The sequence below is a fragment of the Cajanus cajan genome, chromosome 5, assembly GCF_000230855.2.
Source record: "Cajanus cajan strain Asha chromosome 5, NIPB_CcT2T_4, whole genome shotgun sequence".
NCBI lineage: Eukaryota > Viridiplantae > Streptophyta > Magnoliopsida > Fabales > Fabaceae > Cajanus > Cajanus cajan.
In genome coordinates, this window is record NC_138521.1 from 54,783,859 (window position 1) to 54,810,866 (window position 27,008).

The 27,008-nt window shown below is 35.5% G+C and overlaps 4 protein-coding genes across 7 annotated transcripts; 1 reads left to right on the top strand and 3 right to left on the bottom strand.

Annotated features, from left to right (window-relative positions):
* Positions 1-1,367: 1,367 nt before the first annotated feature.
* LPPBETA (Phosphatidic acid phosphatase (PAP2) family protein) lies at positions 1,368-7,566 on the bottom strand. 3 transcript variants are annotated; one of them, XM_020370037.3, is made up of 2 exons: positions 6,821-7,566; positions 1,368-2,715 (listed from the first exon to the last, which is right to left on the bottom strand). In XM_020370037.3, the coding sequence occupies exon 1, from the start codon at positions 7,470-7,472 to the stop codon at positions 6,822-6,824; it is 651 nt and encodes a 216-aa protein (XP_020225626.1). In that variant the 5' UTR covers positions 7,473-7,566; the 3' UTR covers positions 1,368-2,715; position 6,821. The 3 variants fall into 3 exon arrangements, with proteins under 3 accessions (XP_020225626.1, XP_020225625.1, XP_020225624.1); XM_020370036.3 differs by lacking the exon at positions 1,368-2,715 and adding an exon at positions 3,135-3,658; XM_020370035.3 differs by lacking the exon at positions 1,368-2,715 and adding an exon at positions 3,135-4,733 and having other exon boundaries at positions 6,821-7,565.
* Positions 7,567-14,013: 6,447 nt separating this feature from the next.
* Positions 14,014-18,577, bottom strand: LOC145957771 (uncharacterized). The gene is made up of 2 exons (XM_083074171.1): positions 16,125-18,577; positions 14,014-14,559 (listed from the first exon to the last, which is right to left on the bottom strand). The coding sequence occupies exon 1, from the start codon at positions 17,699-17,701 to the stop codon at positions 16,904-16,906; it is 798 nt and encodes a 265-aa protein (XP_082930297.1). The 5' UTR covers positions 17,702-18,577; the 3' UTR covers positions 14,014-14,559; positions 16,125-16,903.
* Positions 18,578-19,624: 1,047 nt separating this feature from the next.
* Positions 19,625-21,310, bottom strand: LOC109807022 (uncharacterized). The gene has a single exon (XM_020369549.2). The coding sequence runs from the start codon at positions 20,961-20,963 to the stop codon at positions 19,938-19,940; it is 1,026 nt and encodes a 341-aa protein (XP_020225138.2). The 5' UTR covers positions 20,964-21,310; the 3' UTR covers positions 19,625-19,937.
* A 2,917-nt stretch (positions 21,311-24,227) lies between these two features.
* Positions 24,228-26,957, top strand: LOC109809030 (uncharacterized). 2 transcript variants are annotated; one of them, XM_020372252.3, is made up of 2 exons: positions 24,228-25,148; positions 26,510-26,957. In XM_020372252.3, the coding sequence occupies exons 1-2, from the start codon at positions 24,339-24,341 to the stop codon at positions 26,510-26,512; spliced, it is 813 nt and encodes a 270-aa protein (XP_020227841.1). In that variant the 5' UTR covers positions 24,228-24,338; the 3' UTR covers positions 26,513-26,957. The 2 variants fall into 2 exon arrangements, with proteins under 2 accessions (XP_020227841.1, XP_020227840.1); XM_020372251.3 differs by lacking the exon at positions 26,510-26,957 and having other exon boundaries at positions 24,229-25,621.
* Positions 26,958-27,008: the final 51 nt, after the last annotated feature.

Sequence of the window (27,008 nt, forward strand, 5' to 3'; positions counted from 1 at the left end):
ATATATATATATATGTATGTATAATATATAATAATAATAATGAGAATTGCAGACTTCAGAGATTTAATGCCCACCTTTCATTTTACTTTTTCTTTTTCTCTAAACTATCGAGGGTTCCCTTAGCTTGTTCAAAGATTGTTTTCTCTTTGCTCATGTAACATCATCTTAATGGATTACATTAATACAGAAAGCATGGGCTTACCAAAGAAAACAACCACCAAACATCAAATCCATGTTTACAAAAGTACGTACTATATAGCACAATAAAAAAATAAAAATAAAAAATCCCCTCCATATGGGGGATTCAGATGAGTCACCAAACTCTTGCAGTTGGGAAACAACTCATTGAAGCACTAAACAAGTAGTAACAACCGGTTGGCCCCTCCCACAGCTCCTCATGTCTTCTATGAATGGAGCAACATGTCTTTGCTTCCCCACTAACATTTCAAAATTTCTATATCATTTCATCTAACTTCAATTTTGCCCATGGCATGTTCCAGCCCATGCTGCCAATAATCTTTCCGGGAAAAGGGATCTTATTTTTCATCCAATAAATGGATCTACGCCACTCACTGCCTCTCTTAATTTGAATCTAGATATTTACCCATAAAATCATTTTTGGTGGTAACTCCATTTGATTTGGCTAATTACTTTTTCATGTGGGTCCAACCCTGTCAAAGTCACAACTACTTCGTTTACCAATAGATGTGAACTTTAAGTGGGAATGAAAGAAAATAAGGTAAGACATGGTGATTACGTTGACCAAATTTGCAGCACAAGTGTAATTGAAGCGGGGTGCATGCGAAAGTTAGCACACAGAAATGGTTGCATTGCATGAGTGCATGGGGAAATTTATGATTGCAATTGTGTCCGTGTATTTGGCAAGTTGTATCATACAAGGAGGGGTCGGTGGTACATTTTTGCATGTGCCCTTTTATGATGGCCGTTCTGTGCAGAGACATGTAGCCTTGCCCACAATGTAGCTAGCTACCTAGGGACAAATTTGTGCAGTGGTCGTTGGGGCCACCCTTTTTCCCTTTTCATAAGTCGATTAATTTAATAAGCTTCCCAGCAAGCATGTACCCAAACACTGAATAGTATGATAAATATTAATAGGCTTTGTACAATCATCAAGAAAACCCTCAAAAAGGAATAATATATGAACCACAATTAAATTTATCATCTCCGAATTTAAGCTAAGTATCAAACTCATGCAGCATACAGTAAATTTGCACCTTGCCAGACATTAAGAGGAGCCTTTCATCTGCCTCCTATCTCTTCTTTCTTCCATGCTTCGCTTGCTATGCATTTTTAAGATGGAAAGAAAAGGGGAAAAAATGGGAGGAAGAAAATTGTTCCTTGAAGTGATTAAATTTCAGTGCTACTACTATTTTTTTTTTCTGAAGGAAGTGAAAAGAGTATAATTTAATTTTGTGAACTATTTACATATTTAAATACACTTATATGCATTTTTGTTCCTTTCTTATCATGAAACCAAACAAATGAAGAAAACAAGTCTTTCTTTTCCGATAAAAACAAGGTGAGAAATAATTGTTCCCCTCCTTCACTCCCTTTGTTTTATTTTCTTTACTATCATATATCATTTCCTTCCTTTCCCTTCAAACATCAAACAAATCCTTGAGTTTAGAGTTTGGACAAAGACCGGGAGCCACGCGTTACTTCAGTTTTCCATGATAAGTCAATGATCTCTTCTAAATCAACTCACACTAATATGGTACATTATTGCAAATTAAATTTTGAGAAACTTTTGTTGTGAACGACAGATTTTCAGGCTGGAGAGATTGCAATCAATCAGATCATTAAAAGCAAAAGGTAAAAAGAAAAAAAAAAGCCTCAGGGCTCAAGATCAGATATGATAGCCAGTGGGGTAAGGGGAGACAGGTTTCAAATGATGCCCACTGTCTTCATCTCTTGAAACTCTTCTACAGTTTTGATTTCCACATGGTGTCAGTAACCTTTCTCCCCTGAATCCCTCTGCCCGGTTCTTCAGTTTGTAGCAGTGTGATAAAATTGGATACATGGTAAATATAGAAAGACATGTAAAGCTCAGCAGTTTCTGCATCCAATATCCATTTTGGATGAGTGGTCCTCTCTAGATTTTTCAAGCGACGTACGCGAGGTCTTCTGAGTAGAGGTTATTAACATGAGTCCAAAGACCAAAATCGTTTTAATGTTTGCCAAAATGGTCACAACCTCCCAAAATGAAATCGTACGATACTGGCAAAAGCTTCACAATCACATGAATTTCTTGGACTCGCAATAAGCAATTCACAAGCTGACTGATTAGACTGCCCATAAGCTTTGTTCATCATTGTCCGTCATTATCCATTATTCATCATCATGCATGCATGCATGCATGTTGCAGGTTTCACAGCTTGTAGCTAGTTTGAACGCGGTCATCCTCCGTGACTGGTCCAACACAGCATTTGAAAAGCTTAGTTGTGTGTGGTTAAAAGCTCACACAGACCCAAATTGGTGTTGTACGAATGAATGAATACGACTGCCACCATGCCATGACTATTGATGACCAAACCTAAGGCCATGCCATACCCTATATTTGGTTACATACGGGGCTTCACCCTGTTCAACAATACCCGTTTTCTAAGAACTGGGGTTTCAGGGTTGCTTCTTTCATGCAATATCAATTCTCCAAGACACCGACACTGACAAAGATGTACGCACCTGCATTGCCCTCTGCACGATCATAAAAATCAACACTCATTGTTTGACCAACAAGGATCCCACACAGGTCCAACACCTCAGTAAAAACAATTAAACAAACATCAATCAATGTATGAAAAGTGAATGAAGAAAAGCAGGTACGATCAGATATTCAAAGCAAATGTTTAGTTTCAAAAAAGTGATAGATAAATGTAAATTCACCAGCCTATTCAAATCACATTTCCCTAGTCTATGTTATCCTACCAAAACACATCAGAGTGAGTGTATGTATATATGGTTAAATTATAAATCAAATTTGAATCTTGAATGTATAACTGTATTAAATACTTAAAAGAAAAACTGATGTCCACAAACTAAAGCAAGGTTGTTGTTTTGCATAGAGAATACAAGTAGTCTCGTACCAAAATATACCCACACAAAATAAAGGATAATGGACTAAAATAACTTTACTGTATTTTTTTTTATTTATTACTGTGAATATAGCATTAATAACATTCCAATCGCTGTGCTGTTACAAGAAAACGTTAAAAAAGTTGAAGTTCTGCAGAGAGCCAGTTTCTCATTACAAAGAAAGCAATCATGCAAGGAGAATATCAAAAGCTGGTGTCCCACAAAAATACAAATTCCAGTCACTCCAAATCTTGAGCAGTAAGTATTCACTTGGCAAAATACCAGACACGCAGTGCTCCATGTACCCCGTAGGTCCCTCAAGCTGTAGTGGATTCCACCAATAAACTGTTTGAGCAGTACCCAAGATACTGATTTTTCTTAATCCATGGTGATGAATCGAGAACTTTAAAAGTGAATGAAACTATTTGCCAGCAAATGCACGAAGAAACAGGCATGAAAAGAGCAAAATTGTCAATGTTCAACGGGCTAATATCAAAGAGGACGAATGCTTCCTTCAAATTGATGTGCTTATAATTCTCTTGGAGCAACTAGCAATCAGCCCCACCTGTCAAGTCAATAAAACCAAAAACGACTTGGTTCATTCGTCTTTTGGTCTGTTCCGCATAACCACATCCTAACTATGGCAATGATGCTGCCAGCACAACATAACAACCACCGTCTGCGCTAATCTGGTAAGCTTATATGAACTTTTCCAAAATTGAAAGAAAAGCAAAGAGCAATCAATCAGTCAATCAAAAACATCTTATCAGATAAAGCATCGCACGCGGTAAGAAGGCACATGCAAAAGAAGCAACTGATCTAACAACTTTATATCCTTCAATTGATAATGGTCAAAATTTCAGTTTACGCTCAACACCAGACAAATCAGACAAACGCACGGTCCCTCCATCGAACCTAATTCAAGAAGCAAACTCTTCTTTGATCAAACTTAACAGATCCCAGGATGCCATTGAGCATACACTCACTTTTATAATTATCATCATAGTATAATGTTTCTTGATTATTACTACTACAGAATTCAAACACTAATGTTCAATCCACCCTAATGGGCAAAGTGAGAATCGGAGATAGACTAGACACAAAACAACTCCATGTTCTGACAGCAATTGTCAGAAAAGATAATGCATTTCAAGTCTTCAGAGACGATACACAACAAATTGTCTTTGCAACAGTACCTCTTCAAAATTAAGAAACATCTGACAGCAATAGCTAATTTGCTCAACGCAAAAAGAACTCGATGTAAATCATACATCTTATAGTTCCGAATAGAACATAAGACAAAAGGCTGCAAATAAATGATATACAGCTCTGCTGTACCATGTATGCTATATCACATGTATACTCTTATTGTTATATGCGTCTAGGGGAGTAAAGGTAGACACATAGTTAAATGCCAAGGAATAAATTACTGACAATGCAGCTCCAAAGCAATTTTAACAATTTTGAATAAGAATTGAGACAAAGCAATATTTGCAAGATGGTAGTCATAAATAAAGGTCTCCAAACTTATCCATGCTGTCAATGAACTAAAGCATTCATGACTTCGTTTTCTGTTGGAAACCCAATTAAAAGGACTCCTTCCCCTCGGGTAGCAAAAGTTCAGTGGGCTCCATGAGAACCTAGACATTTAGAAGGAAAATACAGGCATCAGATTCTGCATTAATTATCCATCTAACGGATATTCAGTATGTTACATTGAGTCAAAGGCTTCCACATAGAAGTTAGAATTAATCGTCATCTTTTTAAGTGATTACATTGGGGCTAACATTTTTAAACCCACCAGAAAGAAGAGAGCAACTGGTTGTGAGTACTAACAACTCTGATGGTTAAAAGGGGAAGGGTGAAGAGGCAGAGGTAACCTTCATCTTTGTCAATGCTAACCGTATTTCACAGGAAACTAATTTCACAAGCTAATACAAAAACAGATAAGGCTAAAGTAAAAGGTGCATTTGGAGAATTTAGTCAAAAACAGAAACTTTGCCAACCATTAGCATCTTCCAAGAATCATATATGCTAGACTGATGAAAGGCTGTCATCAAGAATACCAACCGTAACTTAAAAAGTCAATGTGATAAAACTTCTAATCATTTAATTTTCACTCTTTTGAGGAAGTGTACCCTTCTTTATTCACACTATTAGCATGCATTATAATGCTTCATTTGAATTCTTGCTCCCAGTTAATGTTTCCCAATCTTTACTATACTCTGATTTTCTCTCATCTTCACAGCCTCATAATCAGAGCAAAGGCTACACTATACCTGACAAAGACAATAATAATATAATCCTTTCCCCCATCACTTGTTTTCCTTTCATTTTTCTTTGGCAAAGTGCGTAAGTCATTCCCATTAGTGTGGACTGAGGAATCTAAAAGATCCTTGACCAAAGACATGGAATTCACACTGAACCCCAATTAATCCAAGTCAAGTCAAGTACACCAACTTAAGGAGACAAAGCTCTTTCAACAACTATTTTTTCATTTTTCAAGACTCCAATCCAAGATCTCGCTTGAGGTGAAACAAATTCTTTACCATTTGAGCCAACAGGCATATGTAAGAGTCTCATAAGGTGGAAACTCAACTCTACAAAGATTAACAATGAACACTCTAGATTATAAATGCTGAAAATATAACAACAACAACAACAACAATAACAACAACAAATGACAAGTGAAATTGGATTAATATAGCAAGAAGAGACACACAATCTTTAGTTGAAACCGGGTACAAAAGTTTGTAAAAGGGTTAACCAGTCTCACAACAAGCTATAAATGTTAAAATAAAAATAAAAAAATCACATTCTTTCAACATACAGAGAGAATAAAAATATTGTACATTAACTCCAGCAGTTTCTCTTCTCTATCTTTTTGGACACCCTACTAGAAGTTTTCAGTGGTCATATTTCATGTGTGAATTTCTCCACTCCAACCATACTTAATATGGCTTGGTAGAGAGCCTCTTTGGCAAAGCATTTCTTGTTTTCTCTGAATTGGTCCTTTGGAATGGGAGCAATGTGTACTTTGTTCACATCAGCTGTCTTGGTTCAGTTCTTGATCTAAATTCTTGAGGGAACTAAGATAAATACTAACAAATAATGAAAACTCTCGGCAGATCTTGATGAAATTAATATTGAAGAACCTTGACTACATAAGGATTATGTTGAGTAATACGGAAATCCTTTTAAAAATCTAAAAATTATTAACTAATCATTCTTACATTGTCTAGGGAAATGCTCTAGGTTCGAACAAGAACAAGTCTAAACCAATTTAACACCTATCAACCCAAGGCCTAAGCATAGATTATACTCAATCTAAGTACCCAATGTTTACATTCGTTTCAACATATACACACGATTCAATTGTTTCAATTTCATCTCCTAATCATTCTCCATGTGAATTTGGATATATTATTCCCATTTTAAAGAATTTTATTTGATGACTTATAGAGAAGCAATGTGTACCATTAGCAGTGGTTAAACTAAGGAGCTTGCAAACTCTTGCTGTGACACATTAGAGGACTCGCTCCTCTCCATAATTCGATTACAGTCATGAAACATAATCACCAAAACTCAACATTATCATCCACTTCATCTCAATAGAGTATCATAAAAAAGAATAATAATCAGCAAGTACATTCTTAAATTTGAAGAAGTACATTACAAAACTCCACAACATAGCCATCCATCCAACTCCAGAAATTCCAATTCTTACCTCAAACGAAGCCTCGGAGTTGAAGAACGCGAAAGGTGAAGAGAGCTTCGAGGACGCCAAAGCAGGCGCCGAAGCAGACATCGATGACGTAATGCCTCCCGAGAGCGACGCGGGAAACGACGGTGGTGAGGGCCCAGGCCCAAACGGCCGTTATGAGCAGGTCAACGGGCGGAACCTCGTGGCCTCGGATGGCGACACGTGGCGAATTGAGATCGGCGAGGATGTGAGGGCGGGAAAGGGAGAAGATGGAGGCGACGAAGCAGACCCTGGAGGAGTGGCCGCTGGGGAAGGAGAAGTTGTCGACGGAGACGACGGCGTTGTACTCGGAGTGGTTGGCGTAGGAGGGGCGGGATCGGCGGACGAGGAATTTGACGAGGGCGATGAAGAGGAGGTCGAGGAGGGAGCAGAGGAGGAGGGGGAGGAGGAGGTGGGAGCGGAGGGGGGAGGCGGAGGGGGCGGCGAGGAAGAGCGAGAGGGACACCGGGAAGAAGAACCGGAAGTCCGCCACGAGCTCTAGGAGACGGAGGAGGGGTCTCGGGGCGATGGGGCGTGTGAGGGTGTGGATGTAGAGGGAGATGCTGTTGTCCACATTCTGGATGCGTCCCAGTAACGCTGCTCCGCCCGGTGGGGGCTCCGGGGATTCTTGGCCCATCGGAGTTGCTGGTGACGCTATCGAGAGTGTTGGGTGCAGCGGAAAGTTCAAACGATCGAAAACGGTTGTATCTTATGCGACGTCGTTTTGGGGCTTTCATAAGACTATTTAAATTTCATAACGAAAAAATTTGGTGAATTTTAAAAGATTTGAGACAAATATAATAGTTTTTAAGATTTTTTTAAAAGACTTACTAGAAATATAATATTTTTTATTATTTTTTTTTAATTATAATCAAAATTTTGTAGTATAAATTTTAATGAATTTATATAATAATAATTTATACGATTTCACGGGATAATATCAATTTTTTTAAAAACAATACAATTAATAAAAAAATAATATAAATAATAAGATTTGAATAAAAAAATATTAATTAATATATAATCATTTATGTATTGATATTTTTTTATTCATGTTATTGAATTTAAATTATGTGTTTAAATTTATAATATTCATTGACGGATAAAATTATTAAAATTGATCTAGTATGGTAGATTAGTTCATTGATCTATTAGGTTAAGTAAGATTTAGTTTTTTATTAAACTCGAAAATGATCGAATCAATTTGTCCTAACTTAGTAGATCGATCAGGTTATGCTAGGTCAGTAAAAATAAAAAGAAAATTGAGGAGAGATACAGAGGGAGAGGAGAGAGCGACAAGGGTGAGGGACAAGAAAGAAAATTAAAGAGAGAGAGAGAAAAGAAAGAGGAGAATTAAAAGGGAAAAAAAGTCATGATAAATCTTAAAAGTTTTTGTGAGATTGTTGTACAAGTGAATTATGTAAATTTTATATAAAAAAAATCTCACAAAATTCATCGTTCAAAATAATTTATTTAAATATCTATATTTTATTACAAATAAATCTTTTTTAATTGAAAAAAACTTAGTTGAATATTATTCTATTTTGATGTACTCTTAAAAAAAATATTGATTGTCTTAATTGAATATTACATAACTTTTTATAATAAAATTTTTAATCAAATACTGCAATATTTTTTATTATAAAAAAGTTTTTAAAATCTTTTGAAATTTTAATCTAATACACTCTAAATTAGAATCAAGTTCATCTGTCAATAATACTATTAATAATGTTTGTGAAAAACTTAAATACATTGATATGCTTGTGTGATTTAAGTATTAAATAAAACTAATTAAATGAATGTTTTTTTTATTAATAAAGTTTTTTTTTTCTAGTCTAATCTTATCATTCTCTTATAATAAAATGATCATCGCATTCCAAAAACAAGAAAAAAAAACATGGGTAAGCTCGTGAATAAGAAAACAATATAATATAAAAAGCAATGGGCTATTTATATTAACAGCTTGATCAACACAACATAATAAGAGTCAAAGGCTCAACTTAACAACACAGATCAACATATCAACATATTTATGTACTTTTCACAACATATCAAAACCACTACCTAACAACATAGTAACTTTTCAATTTACAACTCAACTTATTAGCACAACAATTCAACAACCTAATAACTTAACAATACATCAACTTAATGCAATTTCATACATTTCAATTAAGAGATCTCTCACAACATAGGTGAGTAGTTTAAGTGACGTCACCTTACTAAACCAACAACAAAATAATCTTTTTTACTTACTAGATCAATAATAAAGTTAAATATCAATCCATTTTTAAAATAACATGATTTCTCGAATTTTACTACTTACACTAGGAAGGTTCATTAACTGTCATTAGAAATAGTATAGCTTAGATGTGAGCCCACCATAACATTTACATTCATTAACCAAGTCACATATGAGAATAACTCGTTAATTATCCTTGTGATATCACACACCTTTCTAATAATCAGTTAAGCATTTTATCTATCGACTTCATATCTTGCTCAATTTAGTTGCTTCTAAACTATAGTACAACTTGATTTGGCCCTCATACGATATCAATTAAGGACCTAGAGAAGACTCAATACTTTACTTCAAGATATAATAATACTTAAGAAACGTTTTTTACAATTGGACTTTTAGAGCCCCACAACACATATTCAAACAATGGGATATTTCAACTTATAAAATAACATTTCTCCACTAGTCATAAGTTCCAAAACACAGTTCAACACAACATACCTCATGCATTCACAATACAACACTACACAACAAAGTGTCTTATGCATTCACAACATAACACTACACATAAAGAGAACATAGCCTATAATTAAGCTACTAGTATCAAAGAGACAATCGTTTCAAGCCATCAAGAGCACTCTTTAAGCAAACAAAATTTGCTTGAAGTGTTCGTTGTTCGCTTTGAGCGAGCTTAGGTAGATATCACCACCAAAAGGAGTGATCAACTCGCTTAAGCGAGTAAGTTCTCCATTTGAGCAACAAAAATTTGCTTAAGCATTCAATAAGCGCTCCAAGCAAGCCAAGTTAGAGATCATTCCTGAATTAGTTGCACTAGCTCACTTAAGCAAGCTCCATGGACGCTCAAAACAAACTCAACAACTTCAACAAAATAAGACCAAATATCATCAATAATGAAAAACTCAACTCTTCTCACAAATTCAATAATTAATCTTCACAAACTCAACATCCATCTTCAAATCAACACATACACAACATAAACAACTCAAATTTACCAGATTGAGCAACATTCAAGAACAAGAATACTCAAGATCATCCATTCTCTTTCAAGAAACTTAAACACCTAAAAATCTAAGTCATAAGGGTTTTTCACTACTCAATTCAACATCAAGGTCATAATGGGCGAATCAACACAAAAATTAATGCATATAATGAACAAAGATTAATCTACAAGCTTTTTTTTACCTCAAATATTCAAGAAAAGAGGGAAAAGAAGGATGAACAGCAAAGAACGCGTCTTCTTAAGCTTTTGTCGCATGACAACTACAAGCCTCTGATTCTTAGCTCCTAAGCCTCCAATCCCAACTCAGCTACTACAATCTATGTTTTGGGAAAAGCTTAGAGCATTTCTAGGAAGGCAAAAGAAAGAAAATGTCCCTTGACTCTAGAATCTATCTTTCTAAAAACTTCTCTCTAAAATTGTGAAATAATGAACTTATGAAGTTTTAGTATTTAAAATATCTTATATACATTCTCCTAAATTTGTTCACCTATAACCTAAACACAAAACGACTTCAAACAACTAAACTTATAAGAATTTCTCCATCCTCAAAGTCTTTAAAACATTAAAACAACACATAAACAATTATCAATTAAATAATATAATTACATAAACAACAATAATATGTGTTACAATTAATCTACACTCCTTAAACATGATTTCTGCTAGTCCAACATTATTATTATTATTATTATTATTATTATAATTATTATTATTATAATACACATTAATAAAGGTTTAGGTTAGGATTGTCTTTTTCTCCTTTAAAATGTAATATAGTAATCACAATGTTTTGTTATTGGTTCCATTTTTTACATTATAAATATGGCATTATTTTGGAAAGAGGCTTTAGATTCATGCAATTTTCAGTTTGTAACGTATTCATAATTTTTAAACAGTGAAGATAATATTTATATATAAAAATTATATTTTAGTTATACATTAAATATGATAAAAAATTATTTTCATACAATTAAAACTTAATCAATGTTTTAATATTTAAATTATATTATAATTAAAATTTATAATAAATAAATATATTTAAACATATAAACTAGATTTTGAAATTATAATCAATAATTTAAGTTTTTATATAAAATTATTTTTAATCATTGATAATTTCATTAAAAACTATAAAAATCCAATTAAAAATAAAAATAAAATATAATATAAATTCACATTTATCGCCGCCACATTTACTTAGATAAATAATTGATTAACTACAATTATACAAATATTAAAAAAAAGTTTTAAAAGGAAATATATATAACTATCGACATGAATAAATAATAAAGAGTAAAAATATATTTTCAAAAAATTAAGATCTATGCAGATAAGCTATTTTTTAGAAATACTTGTAAAAGAGAAGAAAAAAAAAAGCTCTTCATAAGTAAAATTAACTTATCCACAAACTAATTTGAATAACTTCTTTTTTTATTGATTTCTCAATTTTTTAAATTTTATACATAAGTTAATTTTATCTTATAAAAATTATTTTAATTAAAAAATTTAAAAACTGTCCAAATCCCTAATTTGACCTAACCAAAATTTATGTCGGACAGCAAATCACATATTGAATTAACCAAGTCATATATCCAGCGGGCCTTATTTCTCCCCCCTTCGTGCAATGGTTGATGATATATACACCTCCTTTTTTCTATAAATACATCTCTTTTTTCTTTTAAAAAAAATATTTAAAATTTTAAAATATTCTTAATTTTTTGTTTTTAATTTTTTAATTTTATATTCACAACATTTAATTTAGTAAATTTTTTTTCACAAATCTTTTTTTTTTAAAATTTTTTTTTTTCATGCACCTCTTTATCTTCCCTTCACCCTACCTATTTTGGTAACATGTACAAATGAAAGAGAAAAAAAAAGTGTGTGAAAAGAAAGAAGAAAGTAACAAATTGAAAGTTGAAAGTATAAAATTAAAAAAACTATAATATTTTATAATTTTTTTAAAAAAATAAAAGAGATATACTTATAAAAAAAAAAGGAGGTGTATATATCATGCACCTTATGCAATTGCTTAGGCTGATATTGCTATGAATTTTGGGTCATAATTAGTATATGGGCCAACTCTACAAGTGTTTTTGATATGGCCTTTTTGTTTTTGGGTTGAGTTTTGCACAAAGTGGAGGGAGCTTATTGAACATTTTGCATGCCTTTGAGTGCAATCACGTCCTTCTTTGCCCAAAGAATGAGCAAAATAAGTGACAGTGATTCTGATTTTTTTGGAAATCTTAGTTGAGCTACACTAGAGAGCTAATCATGAAACAAGTGATTCAGCCCAAGAGGAGGATTAGCAAGGAAAGAAAACAGTTTTCTGAACCTCTCATTTTAGCCAAAGAATCGGCACAAAAGTAACCTTCCCTGAGTGTGCTTTAGAAAAACATTCCAATAAGAGCTTGAACATTTCTATCAAAGGAACTATACTTGGTAAGAGTTGAGATGAACCATCTTGAATCAGCTAGAGCTGCATGAAAATAAATAAATAACTCGTGTAAATTGTTTGCAACCCATCAATATTGTTAAAATATGAAGAAAAAAAATATTATCATCAACGTTTTAACAAATGCAATATCACTATAGTTTTAACAACAATTTCAACATATTATGAATATCATTATATCATGTAAAAGTTTTTTACCGGAATATATCTTTTTTGCTAAAACATTATTAGAAGTAAAAACCATCATATTTTGTATTTTTAATTTCAATAAATTTGGACCAATAATATATATATATATATATAGGGAGCATATCAAGTGAGAAGAATTTATTATGAGAGGTGAGAAGGTTAAAATATAACCCTTAGATTAATTTTCTCTCACTTGATTAATCTAAGAGTTATATTTTAACCTTCTCACCTTCTCATAATAAATTCTTCTCACTTAATATGTTCCCTATATATATATATATATATATATATATATATATATATATATTCATTTGAGAGTATTCACATTACTACTTTTTATATTTTTATCTCTTACTTTTTTTGGGTATACAATTATTTTAAAAAGTACTTCTAAAATTTAAAAGAGATGACAAACGTTATCAATGACCATCTAATGCACAAAAAATATTTTGTATACAAAAGAGTTAGATGATAAAAAGATTACAATGTGCACTGATAAGTCATAACCGAGTTCCTATTTAGTTTATAAATATTACAATTTTAAAAAGCATGGAAATACTTTTTAATGTATAAATATAATTAAAATTAATTTGAGTAAATATTTTGAAAATTGGTTATATCAAAATATTAAATGAACAAACAGTGATACAGGTAAGCATTGCTCTCTAAAGCCAACGCCATATTATGCAGCAGTCACATGTCAAGTTTATGATTCTTGGGTTTCAGGAAGCTTACATAGCTTTCACGCGATCGGTTCCAAATGTTACTATTGTTGGTCAAACTGTCAGACATAGGGAGAGATGAAAAGGGTCATCATCATTAACTCTTGCAGTTATGCTATTCTTTTGCAAAATCTGTTTTTCAATTACTACTAGACAATATGATTTAATTTCGAGGATCCAAGATCATGATTCTCCATTTCTTTCAACAAAAGCCATATGCTAGATTTGATTTCCTGGCCCCTTTCACAAATTCATTCCATTTCTATTGTAACTGTCACTCCAAACTTGAATACAGGTCAAAATTACTCAAGAGTTTTAAGGGTTTTGATGAAGGTTTTGATAATAAACGAGAAAAGAGAATATGAAAAGGTGGTTATTTTATTTAAAATAGGAGGAACCTTTTTAAAGATAACAATTACATAATTCATCATAAAGAGAAATAATTCAAAAATTAGAATTGTCATTGAACTAAAGCAATACTTATTAGCCAATTAAAATAGAGTTACAAAACACAAAATATCAACCGGCCCTCTCTTAAACTAATGTTTGCTAACATTCAGTTTAAAGGCTTCACAGAATTTAGCGTGCAGATCCCAAGAAACCTTCTGTGCTTCATGAATGACTCTTTCTTGAGTGCCTTGGTGAAAATATCAACAACTTGATCTTCACTCTGACAATAAATCAATTTAATGGCTCCATCATTGCTCAAATCTCTTAAAAAATAAATCTTGACATCAATGTTTTTGCTTCTTCCATTAGTACTGGATTCTTTGAAAGTTTGATTGCTGAATTATTGTCACAAAATATCTTAGTAGTGTAACGACCCGCCATGGTCTCTACACTTAGTGGAATCACACTACTACTAGTGAACTAAGGAAAATATCAAATTGGATAACTCATACATACAGGTATAGATAAGAATAAAAATAACCAAATTCTTTAAATACAAAATAAAATGCCATATATGTACAGTCATCCCAAAAATAATATTTCCTAGTGCCGGTCAAACAGACAAAAATCGCTACCCAAAATGGTAACCCTAACACGAGGATCAAACTCCCCGTCTCGCAGCGGTCACCTCGACTCCAAGCTAGCCCTGATCTGCTCCCATACCAAGTATGATCATCGCAGTTCCACCACATGGAAACAGAAGGGTAAGCTAGAATTCACAAATGAATCATAATAATCTATACTACACAATCGTATTCATAGAGTCACACCATACACTCTATCCAATACTACTCATGCATAAAATACAATCCACCAATCATGAAGTCAAACACCACACTTCATCATATTAATAATCATGCAATAAATGCATCTCATGACAGATATCAATGCATATCAATCATCTAATGCGTCGTCACGCATACACCTAGGAGATCTCCACAACAATAGAACTGTATAAGTGACATTCCATCCTACCGAAACCACCCCAACCGTTTTCATGCCCAATGCGCCCGCTCGGTCACAGCTAAACAGGATATATAATCCTCCCTCGGGTTTACTCAGATGATGTCACTTACACAATTGGAAGTCCAGATCCACCGTCAGGTATAGCACAGCTGGGTACGGGCTTACCACGACCTTGGCATGCATTAACCAAGTCAATTGTGGAGTTCGCCCACCGACTATCCGCAAGGATCCACGCACCTTCCCGAGTACTTGGTTAAGGGAATAACCCTCGACCTCATACCCCGCTCCAACACTAGCTAAGGACTTAGAGGAGACTCACCCAACCCAGTGGCCTATCTGAGCACCACTCTCCCAAATCCAGTGGCCTCCCAGAGCACCACTCTCATATATCAGTGGTCTATCCAAGCACCACTCTCAAGAGACTCTATGTGAGCTCTTCCAGTTCGAAAATATTTTTCCTCTCCTCAAGTCCTAGGCTAGACTCATGCCATAGGCATCACATGCAATCATGCATCATACATCATAATGGTCTGCCCACCATCATGATCAACAATCATACACATGTCATAAGACATCACATGCAATAATGCATCATACATCATAATGGTCTGCCCACCATCATGATCAACAATCATACACATGTCATAAGACATCACAAGCAATAATGCATCATACATCATAATGGTCTACCCACCATTATGATCAACAGTCATACTCATATGAACATATACGCATGTCATATCATATTCAAACATTCATACGTATCATCACAAAGCATACATATGAATCACACCTCACCATACATCATATATCATACATACATAATCTAAAACTTTAACTTTAAACATGCATAAGCATCAATTCATTCATAAACTTATTCACGCTCGGCGTAGCCTGAGCTCGCCCAGCCTAATCCCAGCCTGAGAGTCCCAAGACTCATCCACGCCTAGCGCATTCAACCTGCGCCCGGCCTAAATTTCAATAACAGAGTTCACAAACTCTCATCCACACCAACAAATCCAGCCACATGCAAACACAAAATACAATGCATAGACTCCATACAACTTAAATAAACCTAGAATCAACATGCACCCATCTGATGCATCAAATTCACCAGAACCCCCATTTTTTCAAGACTTTGAACAATTAGCGAATTCTCCGATCCAGCCATGGATCCTCAACTTTCATGCATCAATTGAGTTTCTAAACTCACATGCAACTTAAATAACAAACATTCTAGCTTCCCTTACCTGAAGATTGGCTCAGATAGCCAAAGACTGAACAAAAGTATAATTTCCCCTCGAGGCTCAACTCGGAACTTCAGTCCTCCCAAAACAAGCTTTCTAATCTGAATTTCAAGAAAAGTCAGAAGGAGTTAGTGATCTAGAGGAGAAAAGGAGTCAAACAGAGAAATTTGGGAGAGAAAGGAGCTCACTGACCCAGAGACCTTCTCTCTAAAACTTCTCTCTAAAAACTCTAAAACTCCTGAAGGCCCCCAACCCCCTATTTATAGACTTTCGGATTGGCCCAGAACGGCCCGTACCGAGTTCGGAACGGCCCGTTCCGAACTCCCAAATCACGCACAAAATTAACGCCCAGAACGGCCGGTTCTGAAATCAGAACGGCCCGTTCCGGGACTCATCCGGAACGGCCCGTTCTCCCTCCAGAACGGCCCGTTCTCCCTCCAGAACGGCCCGTTCTCCCTCCAGAATGGCCCGTTCTCCCTCCCAGAACGGCCCGTTCTCAACTACAATATGTAGTTCAATTCAGTAGCTTGGAACGGCCCGTTCCAGTTTGGGAACGGCCCGTTCTGGGCTACTGAATCAGCCTCTTTTTTTTTTTTTTTTTTTTTTAACAATGTTACAAGTAGCCCCATGTTGCTGGAATTTCAACTCTTCAAGGATTCAGGCCCCACCCCGTCATCTCCACTGGATATCTGTTCCCCATAGTACCCTAAAAAATGGGAACCTCTAATAGGCCATGAACTAGATCAGAATTATTCTCAACGATTCCATAAGACGTGATCCCACTAGTATTTATTAAAAGAAACAAAATGTGTAATATAAGAGAATCTATTCTCTTTCTTTGTCATTTTTTTAATTATCTTGGCTTGACAAGCACAAGAAATTGCTGCAACAAATTCTGCTTCTGTGCTTAATAAAGTAACAATAGGTTGTTTTTTAGAGAACCAAGAGACAGCGCCTGTGCCAAGCATGAAAACACACCCCGAAGTACTCTTTCTATCATCATGATCTCTTGCATAATCACTATCAGTGAACCCCGATAGATTGGACTTTTCACCTTTCTTGTAAAATAGTCCAAACTCTTTTGTTCCTTGCAAGTAACGAAGGATTCTTTTAGTAGCAAGTAAATGCATTTCTGTAGGATTCTCCATGTACCTGCTGATTATGTCATTCCTTGCAACTGGTGAAAAAACTTCTGTGTAATCAACACCATATTGTTGCTTGTAGCCTTTAGCCACCAAACGTGCCTTATACTTATCCACTTCACCATTTTCTTTTAGTTTTGTTTTGAAAACCCATTTCACTCCTATGGTATTGTGCCCATCTGGAAGATCACACAGCTCCCAAGTATCATTTCTTTCAATGGAATCAATTTCATCATCCATCGCTATTCTCCATTTTTCTTCTTTAACAACACTTTCAAAGGTTGTAGGGTCACTTTCTGAAAACAAAGAAAAATGAGTAATGGGGTCTTCAATACCTGTTACCTCAAAATCAGACATCCATGTAGGCCTTCTCCTTGCACGTTGAGGTCTCTCTTCTTCAGACGTGGCTGTTGGAATTTGTTGTTCTTCTAGCTCCATTGGCTGTGACTCTTCATCTTCATTATCTCCATCAAAGTTTGCAATTATTTGCTTTGTTTCATCTATGTTATTTTCCCAAAATCTTTCTTCATTGAAAACAACATCACGACTAATAATGATCTTTTTAGTGATAGGATTATACAATTTATATGCTTTTGATTGATCACTAACACCAAGAAAGATACATTTTTCACCTTTGTCATCAAGCTTTGATCTTTTCTTGTCAAGAATATGAGCATAAGCAATGCATCAAAAAATCCTGAAATGGTCCACAGTTGGTTTTCTCCCGCTCCATGCCTCCTCTGGTGTCATATTCTTCACAACAAATGTGGGACTTCTATTTAGAATGTGCGCGCTCCAGTTAACAGCTTCAGGCCAAAAATATTTTAAAACACCACTCTTAGTCAAGAGGCTCCGTACCATGTTGAGAATGGTTCTATTTTTCCTCTCCGAGACACCATTTTGTTGTGGTGTATATGTTGTTGTTAACTCTTTCCGGATTCCGTGTTTTTCACAAAAAATAGAAAATTCATCTGAACAATACTCTCCACCACGGTCTGTTCGAAGAGACTTAATAGTCTTTCCCGATTCAGTTTCCACTCGAGCTTTGAAGCTTTTGAATGAAGAGAGAGCTTCAGATTTTTCCTGCAAAAAATAGACCCAAGTTTTTCTAGAAAAATCATCAATGAAAGTAATTAAGTATTTTTTACCTCCATTAGAAGAAGGATTTATTGGACCGCAAATATCAGAATAGACCAATTCCAAAACACTCTTTGCTCTCCATGATTTTCCATTAGGGAATTGAGAACGATGTTGTTTGCTAACAACACATTCTTCACAAACATGAGAAGGAACAGTAATTTGTGGAAGGCCTGTCACCATGTCTTTTTGTTCAAGGATCTTCAGTCCACTAAAGCTCAAATGGCCATAACGATAATGCCACAACCAAGCAGAATCAGTAGCTTTAGCCAACAAACCAGATTGAATGCTTTCAATTTTCAATGGGAATAACCTGTTTGAACTCATGTTTACAACTACAATAGCACCTCGAACAGGATCAATAATTTCACGAGAACCTTTGCTAATAAAAATTTCATAACCTTTTTCTTGTAATTGACCAGCACTTAACAAGTTGCTTTTCAAGTCAGGGACACAAAACACATTAGAAATTGTTTCTACAAAACCATTCTTGGTTTTTATTTTTATATCACCTTTTCCCATCACTTTCACAGTAGAGCAATCACCAAAGCTCACGATAGAATGAAAATTTTCATTTAAATATGAGAAAGAGGACTTACTTCACTAGTACATAATACACATTTTACGTCAGTTAGTTTAGGGGTTTTTACGTCAGAAAAATGTCCGACGTAGAAGCGGGAGACGTAAATTTACGTCGGGGCGCGAAAACCGACGCAAATTTACGTCGGACATGTGAAGGTCCGACGTAAAAAGTCATAAAAAATTTAAAAAAAAAAAGAAAACAAGTGCAGCAGAACGGCCCGTTCTGCTTGGAGAACGGGCCGTTCTCCAAGCAGAACGGGCCGTACTTCTTGGAGAACGGCCCGTTCTGTTTGAACAACGGCCCGTTCTCCATGGAGTACGGGCCGTTCTGCAAGCAGAACGGGCCGTTCTGCTTGAGAGACCCAGGAGCGCGTTCTCAGGTAGACTTGGTCACTTCCTTCTCCATCTCCAGCTTCAAAAACTTGAAACAAACAGATGAAAAAAACATCATTTACGTCATAGAACCTCATAGAAAAGCCCAGAAACAGAAAAACACAAACTTGAAGATGGTACCTCGAAAAATTATAAGGAAGGAAAATACACATTTAGTCGTATGAACGCAAACTGCTTGTTTTTGTCGTATGAACGGAGACTGAATGATAGAAAAATTATAAGGAAGGAAGGACCGAAGGAGTAGGAGGCGGAGGGATTTACACAACGAAGAGGGAGAGGGTTTACAGAGAAAAAAATGAAAAGTGATGAAAAGTGAATGCGCGCGGTGTGCCTCGCGCTCTCTTATTCAAATTTGCGTCTTTTTTACGTCGGACCTGGTAGGGTGCGACGTAAATTGGACTTTTTACGTCAGACCTTCCCAGGTGCGACGTAGATTGGACTTTTTACGTCGGACCTTACCAGGTGCGACGTAAAAAAGTTCGCAAAAATTACAAAAATGCCACCGCATTTTTTTTACGTCGGATTTTCGTATTTCCGACGTAAAAGGGGTGACGTAATATACTTATTTTCTACTAGTGCTTCCACTCATGTGATTACTATAGCCAGTATCTACATACCAAATTTCTGCCTCGCTGTCTTTTGCATCTTCAACTGCCATCAACAGGGTTTCTACTTCTTTCTCCTCGATAAAATTTGAACTTTCACCCTTTTCTTTAAGATTAGGTAGTCTAGTATAACATTCAGAAGCATAATGACCAAATTTATGACATCTAAAGCATTCTATCTTTGATTTATCATGATCTCTCCTTCTATCATTGCCTTGAAATTGGTCATTGTTGCCTCTAGAGTTCTTGCTGAAATCTCTATTTCCACGACCTCCACGCCCTCGTCCTCTACCTCTATCTCTATCCCTTCCTCTAGAGTTGTATGAAGGAGTATTGGTAGAAGCCTTCAATGCTTGTTCCTCCATTGTTGAAATTTTGTTCATCTTTTGTTCATGGACCAACAAAGAACTTTGAAGCTCATCTAAGGAGAGATCATCTATATCATTTGACTCTTCAATTGAGCACACCACATATTCAAACTTTGGTGTTAATGAGCGTAGGATTTTTTCAACAATGGCTATATCATTCATTTTTTCACCATGAAATCGCATATTGTTAGCAATACCCATGGTCCTTGAACAATAGTCGGTTACAGATTCACCTTCCTTCATTTGAAGGACTTCAAAGTCTCTTCTCAAAGCTTGAAGTTGAGCACGTTTAACTCTTGAGGAGCCTTGATATTTTTTTTTCATTGAATCCAAAATATCCTTGGAAGTATCTTTACAAAGAATAGTTTCAAGGATAGATCGATCAATGGCTTGAAACAAATAATTCTTAGCTTTCAAGTCTTTCAATTTCATCACATCAAGCTCCTTTTGTTGGGCATCTGTAAGAGCTACACCATCCCCTGGTGTTGCCACACCATCTGCAACAACCTGCCAGAACTCCTTGAATCTCAAGAGATTCTCCATCAGCATACTCCAATGGTCGTAGTGACCATCAAAACGTAGAATGGCTGGCTGCACAAAATTTTCAGAAGTCATTGGTGGGATAATTGTTTTCTTCTCTTTTTTTTTTTTACACTCTTGGACTACTGCCTTTTTTTTTAACCTAGCTCTTGATACCACTGAAAAGAAACGAGAAAAGAAAATATAAAAAGGTGGTTATTTTATTCAAAATAGGAGGAGCCCTTTTAAAGGTAACAATTACATAATTCATCATAAAGAGAAATAATTCAAAAATTGTAACCGTCATTGCACTAAAGCAATACTTATTAGTCAATTAAAACAGAGTTACAAAACACAAAATATCGACTGGTTTTGCACTCAAGTATATTGATTTGAATCTCACCTTAGTGGAATATATGCTTAACACTAACACACGCATTCAGTCTTTATGTGAAGAAATCATTCATACCACCAAATAATCCTTTAAGTAGTTCAAAACCTCGTACGAGTCCTTGGTTCTCTTGTCTCCTATAATAATGAAACATTTCATTCTTGCCATTTTTATATAAAGGAAAAAAAAAACTGTTCGTTGCCAAACCTTTAAAAACAGAAGGAATCAATTGTTGTCCCTCTCCAGTTACCATTCAATGTCAAATCTGAAAACTCTGTCTTTTCTTTATCAGTAATTAAGTTCTTCGTGTTTGCTCTTACAAGCTTTGAATATCTTACATCATTCACTCATTCATTCATTCTTTATTTATTTTATATACTACATGTATTTTTGCTGAGGTCAATCATATTTAAGCTAAATAAGACTTCTTTTTTTCTTCTAAATATTCAACACAACTATAATCCTAGAACTCAAACTAGAGGAGATTATTAATTAAGTTGAAACTCATATCAATTGATCCATGTGATTGGTGGTATTCATTTAGACATAAAAAAAATCAAAATATATGAATTTAAGAATCGAACTAGGTCAAGTACACTTACACTAATTTTATGAGCTCTAATTTTAAGCAATGTGAGGCATGGTACTGGAAAATTCTTATTAATGCAATACTTACAACAAAAGTTAACAAAAAGATTAAGAAGAATCTGAAGGTGTTATTTTGATGTTGAATATTGACTTGGAACCACTCCTAAACAACAGGTACACATTGGGGGTGGGTGGGGGACTCATCTCGACTAGATTCTGCAGGCGTGAGAGCAAAGGCTGGCAAAATTCCCACTTTCTCTTCCAACTTATACATCTTTGCATAAAAAATAAAAAAGATCTTAAATATATCACTCACACCACGCCACATGTGTTGATGTTATTCAATTTGAAATATTTGCCTACTTGGGCGACTACTTAATTTACCTGATGGCGCGAATCCTAGGTTTTGGACCATTTGGTGGTTTCATATAATTGATAGTACATGCTATAATTGAGCCCATAACATCATAGATAAGCTTTGATTATCTCAATGTTATTGTCTGCTTCTCATGGAACTTGGGGCCATTGTCCCAATAAGAGTCCCAAATTAACTTTATAAATGAACGGCGACAGTGTACCTAGAGTAGCAGCTAGCTGCAATAAAATACGAAAAAGAAAACCAAAGTGGAAGAAAACTTGTCGTTTTACTATTTTGATTTTCAGTGCTTTTCTCATTTGCGTTATCCCTAGTCTGTGCCAGTTTCCATTCTTCTATTCTCCACCCCATGCTGTTCCACTTCAAACTCCCATGATAGATTCTTCTAAAAAAATATTCAAGTTCTCAACTTCTCTCAGCTTTTTTTTGTTTTTTTTGTTTTTTTTTGTAAATGAAGTAAAAAATAAAGAAACAAAACCAAAGTGGAAGAAAACCTGTCATTAAATTTCAATTCCTTTCCTTTGTGTTTCTATTCTTCTATTCTCCAATACGTTTTCATTTAAATTTTCCATGACAGATTTTAAAGTTTTATCTACCTATTAGTATTACCCCTTGCCCTACTTCCAAAATTTTTGTTCAGTAAGGCTAGGCTGCATTTACGAAAGTACCCTGGGGCAAAATTGATAATTTGAAGGTCAGTGTTCCATTGTGATCAAGTTGTGACATAGGAAATTAATTTGAAATGACCAATGTATTATAAAGGAAGGGTTTCTCTTTCATTTCTTCCTTTGTATTGAAAAATAGCGCATACTGTTTAAGGGTCCCTGCGCTCACTGTTCCATTGAAACTTCAACCTGACGAGGCAATGCTGCAGCTTAGTAATGGTTGCTTTGATTTCAAGGAGCGACAATGCCACCAAGCATTCATAGTTAGATGGCAGGGCAAAAAAGCTTTTATTAGAAAATGACTTGACGTGATTAGCAGCAACTCACCAACTGAAACTGTGTTGGTTCATTAAAAATATATAGGAAAGGCTTTTTTAAACAGAAAATACATTGACACGTACCCACAAAAACCACTAGGCTTAGATTTTGGCGTTCTCGTCTCATCACAATAATCGCCTAGACTAGAGTCCTAGACTAATGAAGTTGAAAGTTGAAAGTACTAGTTGTCTAGATACGCATACCAACAAAATTACGGAAACGCAATCATATATATCGTTCCAACTCCTAATTAAAGCACTTGTTAGCTTCTGCGAGTCTATAATGATTATCACATAAAACCACTTTAGGGAGTGGGGGAGCCATAATCTTGGCCATGAGAAGTAAAAATTACTCAACAAATTACCAATTTCATCCCACAAAAAGAAATTATTTTCAACCAGGACGGCAAACTTATTACTATAAGCACAATACGTAAAGGAGCAAGAAAATGAAGTATGTTACCCACGCTGGTATGCCAACAAAAAACATATTGACCATGCCCTCTCAATGTGGACAAGAGGTTTCACATGTACCAGTTAAGCGATTTATTAGTAACATCCAAAATTTAAACCAATAACACCAACGCTCTTTTTCTTTTTAAATTTTTCAAAATTTCACGATTGTGATGGACGAGTTTCCTCCAAAGTCCTAACGCTAGTATAGGGATGCGGTTGGTAGGAAGGCTGCATTGAATGGGGTAGTATTTTAAAACGCTAAAGAGAACCATTAATGAGCTTTTAAAAGGTAAAACTGGCCCAATAATTACCGGTGTAAGAATTTGAAACGAGTTAAAATAATGGGACCAAATTGAATATCAGAATTTGTCTTGCTTGATGAGTTTTTGTTTTTGTTTTCGTAATTAATAAAATTTGTTATTGAGCAGAACCGTGAAAGGAGGAGACAGAGTCCACGTGGGCAATTCGGAAATCTTCAGAAGGGCAGAACCATGATTTCGTAACGCATACGGAGTAGTAAATAGAAAATAATAAATAAATAAATAAATAATCCCATTTATTATCGCGCCCTCACACTTCTCGTTCTCCTACAATACAAGTTACAACATCATCAAAACGCAAACCCTATTCTGAGGAATAAAAACCAGATTACATTGTAAGACATTTTAGTTAGATGCAATGGCGAGTGGGTGGGTGAAGTCATGGCAGTGCAAGTCAAGAGCTTTCGAAGACGTGTACCACCCACACCCCAAAATCCTCAGTGCCAGCTGCAGAAAAGGCGTCGAGAACATCAAAGACATGATCGACATACCCAAGCCCAGGCCCAGACCCAAGCCCAAGCCCAAGTCCAAGCCCAAGCCCAAGCCACCCTTGGAGAAACATCCAAGCTCCAAATACCCATCGTCAAGAACCAAACCAGAAATCGAAACACGAACCCCCATGAGACGCTCCCGAAGCAGCACAACGACAACGACAACGACAACCTCGTCCCGTGGCATCATCGAACTTTCCGAGGGCCACCCTTCGCGGAACGTCGTGGAGATTATCTTCCACACCAGTTGGGGGCCCAAGCCGTTCCCGGGCCGGGTCGAGCTCATTTTCAAGGTCCAGAACGGGCCCAGGACCGTGTCGCGGTTCGAGGAGTTTCGCGAGGCGGTGAAGGGACGCGCCGCCGCGGGGCTCGCCGAGGGGAACGACTGGGAGGAGAACGCGCGGTGCATCGCCGACGGGAACGAGGTAATGCGGTTCCACTGCCTGGGCCCCGTCGAGGACGGCGCTTCCTACGACGGTGCTGGCTGTGCATGGTCGTTTCCGGATCGGAAGGGGGCGGCGATCTGCACGTTTTCCGGCAGCGGCGGCGCGCACGAGACCGCCGGCGGAGGCAGGGGCAGAAAGGCTATGCTGGTTTGTCGGGTCGTAGCGGGTCGGGTTTCTAAGCAACTCGGGTTTTTGGACTCGTTGTTGGACAAGCGAGTGGGGTTCGACTCGGTGAGTGGGGATAACGGCGAGTTGTTAGTGTTTGACTCGCGTGCGGTATTGCCCTGCTTTCTTATTATTTACAGGTTGTAAAAAATGAAAACGAAAATTATTTACCTTATTTCTTCTTTCTTAAAAAAAAAAAAAAATTGGAGATGTATGTATCTATTTTGAGTGATGAGATCATAGAATACTACTAGGATCAGCGTGCATTTATCGACCCAATTTTTTTCTGTTATGGATAATACTTGAACTTGATTTTTGTAATTATGAGGAAATTGGGTTGATAAATGCTCGCTTGAAATTTAAATGTTTCAATTGGTTACATGGTGGGTTGCCTCCATATTTTGTGAGAGGGGATAATGATATTGAGTGTGAATCCAAATGGTTTATGCGTTGTGTTTTAAGATTGTTATTCATTATACTTTTGTACCTTACCAAAATACAATCTTTAATCTTTAAATTAACGTGATTTAGGACAACAAGTGAACAATGCTTGTCAATCTGAATATTTATCTACGGCTCATTTTAATTTGTTTATATTAAAATGAATAAATTACCAGTTTTGTTCTCAAACTACTTTTTTTTTTTTTTTGTCTCAATTGGAATTACCATGGTTGGATTAACGTGGTGGCGTTAAGCTAAATTTATAAAAGTATAAAGATTTTTTATTTATTAATTTTTAAATATTTTTGGAAGTAAAATATAATTAATAAATTATAAATAATTTATTTAGAGATATTAAAGTTTAAGCAAATTGTTTCTCACATGTTTATCTAAATCAAATAAAATTTGAGGAAGATAAACATTGGTTTGAAAAATATAAATGTCTCTTTTAAATTTGAACTCTTTTGCCAGAATGGAGATTGGATAGCAAAACTTGTCCTTGACTCTCTTTGTTGAATTGCCTAGACAATATAATAATTTAAAGGTGAAATTTGTAGTTTTCTTAAAAAAAATAGAAGAGATACAACATCAACATACTTTCATATTATCCATGTATTTAATAGAATTAACTTTCTACAATTATTAGAGATACTCTCATACATTTTAAATAAAAATAGTTTGATTTATTGATGTAACAATGGAGTTAAGAGGCCAAACGCTAACCGCATCACACCGCCCTATCTTTTGCGAGGATGGAGACGAGAATTGCAAAACTCGCCCTTACCCTCTTTGTTGTTATGCCTATAGAGAGAAGATAATGAAATTTGTAGTTTCCTAAAAAAAAAAATATGAGATATAATATCCATGTATCTAAGGGAATTAATGATCTAAATTTGTAGATTAAGGAAGACTCAAAGATAAGCTCCGGCCCTTACCCTATCTTCTTTCTTTCTTTCTTTTCTCTAATTTTCTTCCTTTTCTTATAGTAATGTGTGTGTGGGCACTATTGGGCTCCGGCAATCAGCGTACGAAGCAGAGGAGGCTCTCCCGACATCATCAGGAGATCATCCCTAGACCGATCTCAGGTAAGTACATTTAGGTTCCCCTCAAACTCACAAAAATAACACACCTTCCCTAGATTGTTACGTAAGAATATAAGCAAAGCTCTATATTAAATATGTACAATGTTAAGCATATAACTCGAAGACTACAATTTAATGTTCAACTTGTTCTCCATACGTTACCTTTTTATCATTTCTCATCATCGTGTCAAACCTACATTTGTACTTTATTTGAATTTTGAACCACACTAGCACATAGATCCTCTCATTGATTGACCAAATTGGTGTAAGATTACAAACTAATTACTTCCTTTGGTCTTTAATTGATTGTAAGGAAGTTGTCTATATTGTTTAACTATTAGAAATTGGGTGAGGTATGGCTACCAGCTAGACAAAGAAAGCTTTCTATGAGCTTTGGTGTAGA

Bases quoted from the DNA above. Each gene is read 5' to 3' on its own strand.
- LPPBETA (XM_020370037.3), bottom strand. From the start codon at position 7,472: ATGGGCCAAGAATCCCCGGAGCCCCCACCGGGCGGAGCAGCGTTACTG.
- LOC145957771 (XM_083074171.1), bottom strand. From the start codon at position 17,701: ATGGAGCTAGAAGAACAACAAATTCCAACAGCCACGTCTGAAGAAGAG.
- LOC109807022 (XM_020369549.2), bottom strand. From the start codon at position 20,963: ATGACTTCTGAAAATTTTGTGCAGCCAGCCATTCTACGTTTTGATGGT.
- LOC109809030 (XM_020372251.3), top strand. From the start codon at position 24,339: ATGGCGAGTGGGTGGGTGAAGTCATGGCAGTGCAAGTCAAGAGCTTTC.